This window comes from Mya arenaria, chromosome 6 (genome assembly GCF_026914265.1).
Source record: "Mya arenaria isolate MELC-2E11 chromosome 6, ASM2691426v1".
In the NCBI taxonomy this organism is placed as follows: domain Eukaryota; kingdom Metazoa; phylum Mollusca; class Bivalvia; order Myida; family Myidae; genus Mya; species Mya arenaria.
Window position 1 is genome coordinate 16,589,442 of NC_069127.1, and position 13,273 is coordinate 16,602,714.

At 34.8% G+C, this 13,273-nt stretch overlaps 1 protein-coding gene across 1 annotated transcript; it reads right to left on the reverse strand.

Moving 5' to 3' along the window:
• Window positions 1-60: 60 nt before the first annotated feature.
• LOC128236403 (tyrosine--tRNA ligase, cytoplasmic-like) lies at window positions 61-12,081 on the reverse strand. The gene is made up of 13 exons (XM_052951251.1): window positions 11,954-12,081; window positions 11,705-11,767; window positions 8,668-8,814; window positions 8,095-8,270; window positions 7,586-7,715; window positions 6,687-6,767; window positions 6,039-6,273; window positions 5,509-5,594; window positions 2,985-3,117; window positions 2,454-2,557; window positions 2,040-2,233; window positions 955-1,093; window positions 61-485 (listed from the first exon to the last, which is right to left on the reverse strand). Exons 2-13 carry the CDS (start codon window positions 11,765-11,767, stop codon window positions 375-377), a joined length of 1,599 nt encoding a protein of 532 aa, XP_052807211.1. The 5' UTR covers window positions 11,954-12,081; the 3' UTR covers window positions 61-374.
• Between the last annotated feature and the right edge of the window lie 1,192 nt (window positions 12,082-13,273).

Below are 13,273 nucleotides of genomic sequence, written 5' to 3' on the forward strand. Positions count from 1 at the left end.
AAAATTATCATATTTGTGGGTCAGACTTATAAATATTTATGTAAGAAAACAAAACCGGCACATCTTTCTTAGACTTTATTTTCAAGTTTATTGCATCCACAACTGCATACACACCGAAATGAAAGTTGAAATAACAGCTAAGAATATTGAATAGCTATTGGGATCACAAAATAATGTAAACTTTTTCAACCACATCGGGCACATCCTTGGAGCTTGCAAAGTGCGACTGATTGTAAATAATTTCCACAGATCTATCATAAAAAAGCACAATAATAATACTGTGTTTTCATCACAGTACATCAACTTGATTGAACACTTCCCATATCACCAATAAATAACAATTAGCACGGTGACTATCCGGCCCCTGGCGGGGGTCAACATATCGGTACAGACTTTAACGAGTCACATGTGACGGTGCCCAGTTTTGTCACCATATTGCTGCCCTGCCATTCCGCCACACACTTGCTGTTAGTCTGCATGTCAACCTGCAAGGTCAAGGGCATCGTGGATTACCAGTTAATAAACAGCCTTGTGATATTAAGAACAAGTTGAAGCTGCACTTATTTTTATACTAAAGGAACTCAGGAACTGTCTTGCAAGGCCATATATGCTTGCAGTTATACCGTAAGTGTAAAATAGCCAATACCAAGATACTTGGGCCTGTTCCATTAAATGGTACTGGTCTTAACTTCTAACAGTTGTAAATATGTAGAAACACCAACAATGGCAATAAATAAAATCATTTTATTTTCTCAACGGTGTTTTATACTTCAATTCTTGCTGATAGCAAATAGCATAATAATGAAAATATGACGTTAAAACAATTTCGCTTTAATACGACAAAAATCTTTAATAAAACTCTCCCCTGGTTACTATTAGAATTAATTGTTAGAATCTATATTCCAACAAACATCATCAGCCACAAGTATATCTATATAAGTGGTGGCCACTTACGGCTAGTTTTTCCCAGACTTTTTTCTTCGGATTGAGTTGTTCATCAGGCTTGCCTTCACTGTGACCCTCGAAGAAGACCCGGTCTCCTGGTAAATTGCCCTCGGGCACATTCAGGGGCTCCACTGTCCGTGGATCCGCTCTGGGATTATAACACATGGTACACATGTATATGGTGCAGAAATATTGAAAACAGAATGATGCCTAAATCTTAATTTAACCTAAATGCACTGTAATGTTCTCCGGTCACGATGCATGGAAATATATATAGGAACAAGAACTGTCGCAGAGATAGTGCTAGACTATTCCACCTACAAGGTTTAAGAATTGCAAATTTGTAGTGATACATGCATGGATCACTGCAAAATTAGATTAAATGCAAAACATTAACCAGAATTTCTAGTCAAGTAATAAAGGGGTTGCATTATATGCAAGATATATCAATGCAATACACAAAGTAGTTGCCGAGGTTTGGGTTATATCTGCTTACATCCAAAACCTTAACCAGAAATTTTTAGTCTAATTATAAAAGCCTGACGAGATGAATATGAAGGCCCACAATTTGTATTATTTGCAAATGAGTGTTATCTAACTCCATTAATTAAGTAGGTTAGATAGTAAGGGAATACATGTTGAAAGTTTCAATGTAATACATTATGTATTTGCTGAGATAATGACTTCAGGGTGCTTTAACCGGGGTACATGCAAAATCTGAAACAAGGTGTGACGCCGAAACCGACACCAGGGTGAGTAGTATAACTCTTCTTATTCTTAAAATAGTCAGACTAAACACTGATGTGGTTGCAAAATTGTATATTACGACATATATTTTTCTGACCACATAAAGAACATTTCTGATGGCTTTTATCAAAGCTTATACACTAATAGTGTCAATTTTCTTAACAATAACTTGCAAATTTTTCACTAACATTTGGACGTGTCCATTTCCCTCTCCATAAAACAGAGAAACTCCACTTCTTCTCATAAAAGACCAAACAAACACCAACCATTTCAAACTGTTTTTACAATTCAAGATGAATTGACTGTAGAAGAATGTAGAACAATGTATAAACAAGAAAGGGACCCACCTGGAGGCACACATAAGCATGGCGGTGGAGAGGACGCCCCTCATCTTGACTGGTTTCAGGTTACACAGGAAGATGCCTAGTCTACCATTTAGTTTCTCCTCAGGGTATAGACCAACCAGTCCGCTGACCACCGTGCGGGGCTCGGGCTCACCAATGTCGACAGACTCCACAAACAGTGACTCTGCATCTGGGTGCTGTGGTATGAGAAGGAGATTGACTTTCAAGTGCACACATGATAAAAGTATCTGTACTGTATTGTGCAGCCTAGTGTGAGGTGTGTACTGATGAAACATCATCTATTTAAATTGTTGTTTTTTGTTACACCATCTGATAAGGTCTTATTTCATAATATACTTACTGATATATTAACTGATATGAACTTTCATTTTGATTAAAACAAATAACAGGTCTTACCTGTCCAACAGAGACAATTTTGCCCACACGGAGATCCAGTCTGGCAGGGGACAACTCTGGTTCTGGTTGATTACCTCCCTTGGCCCCTCCACCTCCTCCTCCCTCTAGAGGGGTTAGAATTGCATTCATTTGAAAACATGCATTGGAACAGAAAAACAAATGTATGAATCTGATCTAAATATCACTGCATAAAAAAAAGATTAAAGGACGAAAAATGCTCTCAAAGTAGTCCATCGCAGTAGAAATTAAGTCTAAACCCCTAGATCGGTCGCCCTGGGCCCTAACACTTGCTGGATAATTAATCATTGAAAAGCAGTTTGTTGGTCAGAATCCTTAAAAGCAGCACAGGTCAGTCTGGAATTATTGTGCTGAGGTTAAACAGATGAAGAATATGGACAACTGAATATCATACTACCATATACTTATGTTATAGTCTATTAATTGTGCATGCATAAACAAAGGCTCACATACATGTTAACCAGAACAACACAAGTTCAAGAATCCACACCACAAGTTTCAAAGCAAACCTACTTTTCTTCTCAACGGGGTAAGCCTCTGATGTGAGTTTTTTTAGAGCTGGGGATTCAAACTCCTTTCTGATCGGCTGGAGCAGGTTGTTCAGGTACCCCTCTACAGCCCCCTTCAGGTCCCCTGGGTGCAACGTCTGAGGGATGGAAAGATTCATTTTAAGATTAATAAAGAACAGGTTTAAGTATTAAAAGTAAAAGCCAAAGGGAGATCTTTATATTGAAGGTAAAGGTAAAACTAATATTTATTTAAAGCGACAGTCCGCAAATCGGGCAAATTAGCCATGAAAAAAAAATAAAATTCATCTATGTGTTGATAAGCATTCCTGACTGACGAATCCAAAAAAATTTTGGTTCAAATCGACCTAGAAATGAGTTTTTCGTGTCATTTTCAATATCTCTTCTTAACTATCGGCCCCCGAGAGTTAACGGTTATATAAATAGAAAAAAAACAGTGGGATTCCAAAGTTCTTGCGCGTGCGCAGGGCGATACTATTTCCCGGTCTCTCCTCGTAAAATCCGGTCTCATCCGGTCTCATAATTCCCGGTTCATAACTTATGGCCCCAGGCAACGGATTGTGTTGCTGATGTTTATAACACGATTTTGACAATCTTATTTGTTTTTATATGTAACAAAATGGTATAAAATATATAAACATTATGTCTTAATTTATGCAATTTGTTATAGGTATACACTATTTATGCAATTCGTGTTAAAGGTGTAGAGAAAGATGCGATGCAGTACAAATGCTCATGTTTTTTGCATAAAAGATTGAGGACGGCTAGAGTATGAAATAACTTAGAATTGCACCTTTTAAATTATGTTATGTTATGGTATTGTTCTTCATTTTATGTTTACCCCCCCCCCCCCCCGACATAAATTTTTTTAATCATAAATGATTACAATCGAAAAATTCCATGTTTGCATATCCGACTCATATCTGATTTACATGTAGTCAAGCATTGTTATTTTTTGTATTACTATTATCAATAGTATACTTATAACTGAATTTAATATGAACAAAACACGCACTCAATGTGTTTGTTATTCATGACATTAATTTCAGTACATGTGCATATTTCATGTTTTTATCTTTGCCTAAATTTATTTTATGTTTTATTGATATAAAATTTGAAATAAATAGTGACATAATTATCATCAAATATCTAATGTTTTAATCAACTGTAATCTTTTGTAATCCTATTACCCCCCGCGGTCATTAACACCTTTTTGATCACGCCCGATAGCTACTATAAAACAGAGACCGGAGGAGACCGGGACCGGATGAGACCGGGACCGGGAAATAGTATCGCCCCCAAGAGTAGTCGGAAAAACCGTAGACCTACTTTCTCTTTTGCCGTCTAAAAATAGCAACTTTCGGCAATTTTCAATTTGTTAAATCTAAGTTATTAAAGCGATTTTTTAAAAAATAATTGCGGTTCAGTTGGTCTGAAACAATGTGGAACTTATTAAAAACTTTTGAAATACGGTTACTTTTGCGGACTGTCGCTTTGCCACAAAAATAAACCATAGCACTGACAAGTGAACGCTAACACTTGTTGGAGTTTTTATCCAGTCAACCAAGGGAGACATCTGAACAATTATTTAATCCAGGCTTACGGGCCTTGCTATAGATATAACATGTGTATTGTCTCTGGCAACATGTGTACAAAGTTTCATTTAAATACCATGCTATGGCCAAAAAAACAAATAAAGTTTGAGACAGTGCACTCAACTAGATGCCACTTTGTCTATTAAATATTTAACTGATCACCATGCATGATACAGTTATCAAATCACTTACTTTACTTGATTTCTAATCAAGGTAATATCTTGGTGAAACGGCCCTAATTAGCATAAATTCATCCTGGAGTAACCCAACATGCTTGAATTAGTAGGTATATTGACTGAAAAGTACTTGCACAACTTTAAGCTGAACTCTCACAGATTGACAGTTTTGACTATATTTTAGTTTTTGTCTCAAAATCAGATGAATTTGGTATCAATGCCCTCAATTCAGTCATATAGAATAAATCAATACACAGATCTCAATTGTTTGAAAAACTGCCAAAAAATATCTTTTTTCTAAAAGCGTTAGTAACGCTTCAAGCCATAAACCATCAATTTTCAGATGTAAATGTGAAAATCTGTGATCTGATCTTTTGTCAGCAGTCTTGTATCAATGGTTTGCGGACATTTACACAAAATAATGGCTCATTCGAAGATAAAAATTATAAGAAGTGGTCAAAACGGTCAATCTGTGAGAGTGCAGCTTTAAACAAGGTGAGTAGAATAGCTCTCCTTATTCTTTGAAAGAACCTATCAGGAACCTACGTATGTTTGTATATTCAAATCCTTGGTCACCTTTCTAAAAGATTTCTATACAACTGGTGTTTGTTGATTGGAACTTGTGCTAGCCTTATACCAATAACACCGCTATTAGTCTGATATTATGGCACCAATCCAGATTCACCCAGTCCTACAGCAAGGCTTGAGTCACTAGAGTGATAGTGATCCTGGCCCTTACCTGACTAGCAAATGCCTGCTCAAGCTCCTCATAAGACTTGTACACAGTGCGACCTCCATATTCCTCAGGACGCTCCACAACAAACTCTGAATGAAAAAATGATTTATAATTGTTGTAAGGTAACATGTATGCAACATGGAATAAGACTAACATAACATTGTTATTTTTTTCATTCTATGCATTTAAAAAATCAATATAAAAATCCTCTTGGCTACGGATTAAAGATGGATTAATATGGCAGATGAAATTAGTGGAAAGATTATTTTTCTTAACATTTAATATATTGAATATTTAATATTTAAGGTCTTCTATTCAATCAGTGAAAGTGATATTTTTTATGGACTGAGCCCATATTTAATAAAATAGAATTATTTTTTTTAAAAGATTAAATTCGAGGCAAACTATTTTCTTTCTTTAAAATCTTGCCTTATTTTTTTATAGCAATTTTATTTAACAAATCTACTTAAAACTCTGCGGATATGTAACAAAAAGTAGCAAACTACCATTTTCACCTGGAAGACAGATCTTACCTCCAGTACTGGAGAGTGGAAAGAGCACAGATTTGCAGAACCCCAGGACGCCATTCTCCGCCGTGTTTCCTGGTTCACAGAATGCCTTCTTCAATTTCTTCTTAAGCTGGGCGGCTGAGTCAAGCAGGTCAATCTTGGAGTCCTCCTCTGAGGAGCTCATCTTGCCGCCCGTGAGCCCAGGGACCATCGGGTTCATCAGATGGGAACGCTCTTTGTACCCAAGGTGAGGCAAATACTAGAAAAAACACACAGGAATTGGCATGACGATGAAAAATGATCAAGTATGTTATCTGTAATAAAATGATGGTCAACATAGGAACCAATTCATTCCAAGTGTATGTGCATTCGTTTGTCCAGTGCTGTTACATATATTCATTGGTTTTAAAAGTATTTAAAACCAGAGCCAGTTGGCTTCATGTCCGATAATCTAGGGGTAGAAACTTCTATCCTGAAATGCTTTGTCACTTTGATGCTTTTATTAGTTTCTTATGCGGATACCCAGTTTATGTATACAACTGCATAATTCATATAATTTGAGATTTTTACACATATATCTATATATTTGTTCATGAATAAGTTAAATTTCTTAACTACTTTTGTATCTACTTATGCATCTAGCATCAAGATCAGCCCAAGTGGTATGCATACCTTCTTAGCAAATGTGAAGATCTTACGCTGATCCACGCCACCAAACTGGGCATCAACCTTAAGGTATTCCTCATCCAAGGCCTGAAAAAAAGTATGCATATGAGCTGCGCCTAAACTCGGCCTGGTCTTGTTACAAGGGACTCAGACTGGAGTCCATAATCACTATGTTCCAATCTTAAGTGCTTTCATGATTGTATGAAATGTTTATATACACAAGGAAATTTCAAACATGTCATCTCAATGTTTACCTGAAAACTGTTGTAATTTTTAATAGTATCACTTTGAAACAAACTGCTACAAAACTAGAGCTATCACAGAATAAATAATTATGTGTATCAATTATTCTTTTTGAACAACATGTGACACTATACTTTTCCTACCATCTTTTATTATGTAAGTGTGATAAAATATTGCTTGCATTTTGTTGCATAAGTACCCTAACATACACATCTTAAACCTGCCACTAAATGCTTATTTTTCGTTTTCGATAAACTCTTAGTTATATGACGGGTAAATATACAGTATGCATGCGTGTACATATTGAAAGCAAATTTTGAAAGATTGGTTCAATCATTATAACCAATCATTTGTAAATAATCATACAACTATGTATTATTTATATTATTAACTACATTGTATGCCATGTCACTTATATCATATGTTAAATCACTGGAAAGTGGAATAAAAGAGAATATAAGTGAAAAGCGATAACTCTTTTTGGAATGAGTGAAATGTGACAGAAATGGCAGGTGCTCAGCATGCTGAACATCATACCTATTAAAGAAGTTTCACCAGTGTAGGTACAATAACTTTAGATAAACACAAGATCTTATGGAAACATAACATAACATGTTAAAAGAGAGAGCTTTGAAGACATGTGTTGTTGTCATTGTACAAACCTGCAATCCTGGGTAAAGCAGCCCACTGAGTAGGGGACTGGACACCTGCTTCACAACCTCTGCCCCTGCCTTCCGGGCGTCATGCTCCGTCACCAAGGACGTCAGTCGGTACACGTCCAGCGTGTACTCTCTATAGACAGAAAACCAGATTGCCAATTCCAACATTATGATATGCATTATGTATGGTACAACATGATCATACATGTATTGGAAATATTAATGGACATAAAGAAATAACATCATTTTGAAATTATCCTCTAAAAACACCAGAAACGAAATATTAAAGAAAGTAATAATCTAATTGAGGGACTTTAGACTCAAAATGGACACTTCCTCAGAACCTCATGCTGTGTCAGTATTTGATCAGAAACTGGCATATTTTATTTAAAACATTGTGTACTACTTATAAACCTCCCAACCTAAAGACATTTAGAACACTTTAGTAATTTTTAAGCAACAGGTAACATTCTATAAAATAATACAATGAAAACTACAGGGACAAGCCATACTTGCTAAGCTGGTAGTCTGTGCCTTTGACAAACTTGAGTTTTTCAAGCGGAACATCTATGGACTTGAGCATGGCTTTGATAATGTGTTCGTAGTACTCTGTGCGCTTGGCGAGCAGGGACCAGGGAGCCTTCATGTTATCCAGGTAGGCATGCAGGTCCGCAAACAGAATGGTCACCTAACAAGATTAACACATCATATTGACAGAAATAAACCCCATCGCAATGACACATAACGGCCTAAAAATCAGAAAGCATACCATCTCTGGCACAGTCAGAAAATATACAATTTCCAATGGCTGTTTAAATTTAAGAAAAAGGATTCAAAAATACAAAGTATTTGAAATTAGGGTAATAATCTTTATTTGCAAATATGCATATCATTTGAAAATAACAAATATTTTAAACTTGTTTATAATTGAAACTTGAAGACCAAACATAGCCTACAACTTAAAACTGTATGATCTTATATTTCATATCTTTAAAGAGATGAATTGACATTTTCTTGGTAATATTAGACTCTACCTCTGTCTTTGAAGTAACAAGTTCTTAAAACTATTGACTGCAGCCACATACCTCACAACCTGCCCGAAGAAAGTCCGAGATCTTGCACATGGGGACAAAGTAGCCGACATGTGGCTTGCCTGTAGTGGCCGTTCCCCAGTACACCTTCAGATCACGCTCCTTCAACACTGCTTTAATCTTGTCCTCACCTAGCGTCTCCTGTATCATGAAAAAGAAACATTACTTTGTTCAATAATGTATTGGACTTGTTTGAGTTAAGTTCCATGCACTGTCCTAATCAACATTACATGTTTATAATATATACTTTTGGTACAGCACTGAACAAATGAGAGCTGAAAATGCACATTTTGAATAACATATATATCTTAACATGTTCATTCACTTTGTATTGATGACTATTAAATTTAACCCACAGTTAGCTGAAGGGCTTTATGGAAAATTCTTGATTAAAATATTTTCATGAATTTGATTTCGCTATAAACATAAGAGTGATTCCGTAATCTTAAACATGAGTTATAAGAGAATCAAGTGATTTCAGATCTCGAATTTTGCTTCATTTAATGTACATGTTAATCCCGAAGAAACAAACATAGAGTGCAACGTATACTGTTTTAGCATCACTGTACATTTATGATTTGGTGCAACAAACCAACAGTAAGCAACTTGATGTTCTCGCTGGTTCTGATATAAAATGCCCATAATATTCAATGCATGCCTAAGTGATTAACAGCTGCCTAGTATCAAATTAAAGCTCAATTAGCGCGACACAATAAACCATAACTTTTTTAATTGTTTAAAATATATTTGGGGCAAATTGTACATCATTTGAAAAGTAAGAAAACTTGCTTTCTAGTGATACACAATTTACTTAAGTGACGGGTTTCCATTAAAATGTTGAAGCTTGAACTCCTGCCATTGAAATTCGGAAATATGACATATTTTATTTTTATAGGAAGTCTATCTTTGCTTTAAAGAATATTCAGAAATTGGTGAAGAACTTGAACATAATTAACATTGTCACAAAATGCTAACAGTGTTTAAAGGGACTGTACACTAGATTGGCACCAAAAAAAGTTTTTCTGTAACGAATCTCAGGACAATTATTAATAGAATGTGTTACGCTTTGATATCATAATTGTAAAAAAAAAGTACCAAAATGTAAAAAAAAAATTGTGTCATGACCAGGTTCGAACCTGTGTCGCCAAAATTGCAGTCCAGCGTCATATCCACTGAGCTAGAACAGCTTACTCGTATTGGGTGACATAATTAAGCTAATACACCTACCTCGGTAATATCACGTGATAACACCGACTAGCCAATCCTGGTAGACATATTACCCAGTAATCTTTTTTAATGGAAAAATACGAAATATCTACTAAACTTAAATAAATTGTAAACTATGTGGTACTTCAGCTAGTAAGTTTCAATGCATTGTACACATCGATGCCAAGTTTATATCAGTTTTCGACAATTTTCTTTTTTTTCCGCTATTTTATCATACGGTGTACAGCCTCTTTTAGTAATCTTAGTTTTTAACTGCCAACTATGTAGTTTGAATGTACTTAAAATCATATACTAAGTTTAGATCATAACAAAAGAAATATTTGATAGTATTTTGCATTGAACTCAAGCCAGAAGGGTGCCTAAGAATGTGAAGAATTTTGTAAACAAATTGTTGTTAAATGTATGCAATAAGTATGCAATAAATGTAAACAGACCTGAAATGGGTAACATTTTGAACCTTTCATTACTGTTAATAGGTGACCTGATATGGAATATATGGGGCAAAGGAAACAGATATGGTTACCTTTGCCCCAAATATTCCAAATTGGTTCATATACATGTACTTACCCTGTAACTTCAATTATAATGCCTCCAACCTGTTTACATTGATGAAGACACCAACACTATATGGGAAATGTTTCATTTATTCATCGGAATCAGAAAAAAAGATGCGTTTTTGGTATAATATAGACATAAGTGACCGAAATACAGAGGCAATATACATAATAATCATACATTTAATATATATGGTAATAATGTCCACTGAATGAATTAATACACAACTTTTGGCACGAAATGAGACATTCGGGAGATTTAGAATGGAAAGTGTTAAAGAATTTGGAAATCTCAAGCTTGATTGTGGTGTAGTGTGATGTTGAATTCTACAGACGTGTTGGTTTAATTTACTTTTTTCATTGTTTGACTGGAAAAGTCATACACTTCTGGTTAGTATTGATTTGCATTTTTGTCTTTTTTTTCTGTTTGTCTTGCTTTAGCAATTTATTGGAATGATCATTATTTCATTAAGCTGCATTTAATTAGTTTTGTCATGTATTTTCGTGACATAAGCAAATTTTGTATTTAAATCGAAAATCAAGATATTCTTTTAGCCTCTTTCCATATACAAATATATGTGGTTTTGGTTACAGCTGGTAACAACTCTCTACCATTTAACACCGGGCGAAAGAATGTATAGTAATATTATGCTTCGATGTTGAATAATTATGACAGAATTGTTCAATATCAGACAGTGATCTAAACTGGATTGAAATTCTCATTAGAGTTGTTATATGTTCACATAAATATATTCTGAGTCTGAATTCAAGTATCCCAAAACTTAAAATCACATAATTTATTAAAAGGATGCTGAATGAACCAGTACAGGTAAAACGACCTTGATAAAAAACTTTTGATTGGGATTTTTTTTCTGAAGATTGGGAAAAATATCATATTTTTGCTTTGGGAATGGGTCCGATAGTCCGACCCATGGGTACTATAGAAAAAGCCCTGTCCTGATACTTGATAAACAATCAACATATGTTTTATGACATCTGAACATGTTTTTTTAGCATAATGACATAAATATATATGTGTTTAATAGTAGGCAATAATATTATCCTTGAAATTTGAATTTATAACGGAGATAATTATAAAATTGTGGCTGCAAGGATTCTCTGCGCAAGGACCGATTTCTACTTTTTGCTTGAATGGTGGACATCAGGAGTCTGCCATAGTAAAAAAAAAAATCAAAAGACTCGTTGACGACCATTTAGGGGGACTAAGAAATATTGCTGCCTGATTTTACCTGCAAGTTTCTTGTTATTAAGGAACATTTTTCCTCCGCGGTCATAACTCCGTTTTCCGCCATCTGCAATGAAAATACTATGATATATTGTTAGCATGGTGAAATCACATCTCATTTGCAAAGAAAATGTCCACACTTCAATTTCTTAAAATACTGTACACATTTTCAATCGAATCGACATAGGACTGCTCATTTTTATAACTTGAGGTTAAAAGAAATACACTCTACAGACAACACAATTTTTGTGACCTGATATCTAAATACCGTTGAAATCTCAGCAAAGTGACTTAGATTTATGTTTTGACATATGTTTGCATCACCCGGAAATGCGGCATGTAAATATCGAGAACTGTTCGCAATATTTTACGACATTGACCTATCCAATCGTCTCTTAATAAAACGGGAAAGCAGTAACTCTTACGAAGTCATCTCCGCTGTCGTTATTATATTGACATCGTGTAAGGGTATATGGGCTCTCTTCGTCATCGTTTCTTATATTAAATTGGAGGTTTATTCCAATCACTCTTCAGTCTCAGTTAGCTCCTTACAGCAGTGTTTCATTGCATCGCTAATCTGAATAGCTATCATTGATTTCAACTCGGAGTAGGAAAGTCTGAGATGTTAAGTGGAAGCTTTCCTTTTATATGGCCATGTTTAGGAAGCAAATACTGTCAGTATTGCTTGCATTTGTTGTTTTAACTATTCTTTTTGTGTTTGCAATGTGTTGGAGGTGTAAACTTGCATTTGGTTGATTTGCTGGAATGAGTTTTTTTCAGTGATATGAGACTTTTGAGGATTGATTTCAATAATAACATAATTTGCTAATTGTTTTTTATATTTAATGTTGCATTCATGGTTTTGGGTTTTCAGTCAGTGAGAGAGCGTGGAGTTCAGGCCGTTAGGCTTTGTAGGGGATAAATGTGAACTATGTCTGAGTGTTTGTTCTTTTATAATATGTGTGTATTGTTTTGTCAGTGTATGTAATTTATACTTTTAACGCCACTAGACAACTACTTGACGTTTATGCGTAATGTCAATTGTAGCATACATGTTATAAGATTACTTTCATATGACAAGAATAGCCAAATGTCTTGTACTAAGCAATGTTTTATCTTTTTATTTTCAGAACATTATGTATGGATGCATATAATGTTAACTTATTTTTGAAATGCGACAATAAAGAGTATTAAACGAACCAACGTTTTCCAAACATATTTCCCTAATTCATTAAATTATATGTGATTTTTTTTTCTATTGACAATTTCATGTATAGCTCGGAAATGGTCGAGAATGTTCGAATTGTAAGTCACATGACGATAAACCATGTGATAAATCTGGTTCGCACTGAATTGCGGTCCAATTAGAGGACGACATAAACAAAGAAGGGGTGTGAATACTACGCACGATATAAACAATGAAGAAAACTTACGACTTGTATTGTCAATGATTCGCATTCGCTGAATATTGTATTTTTTTTATAATCTGATATGATTTATTATATAATGATAGAAAAGGAATTAAATAACATGTTTCAAAGTTGTATTGTTTTGATTTTTCAAGAAGTAAATT

Bases quoted from the DNA above. Each gene is read 5' to 3' on its own strand.
- LOC128236403 (XM_052951251.1), bottom strand. From the start codon at position 11,767: ATGGCGGAAAACGGAGTTATGACCGCGGAGGAAAAATGTTCCTTAATA. The intron at 8,815-11,704 runs GTAAAATCAGGC...TTCATGATACAG, and splicing joins TAATAACAAGAAACTTGCAG to GAGACGCTAGGTGAGGACAA. The intron at 6,274-6,686 runs GTATGCATACCA...TGTTTTTTCTAG, and splicing joins TCTTCACATTTGCTAAGAAG to TATTTGCCTCACCTTGGGTA.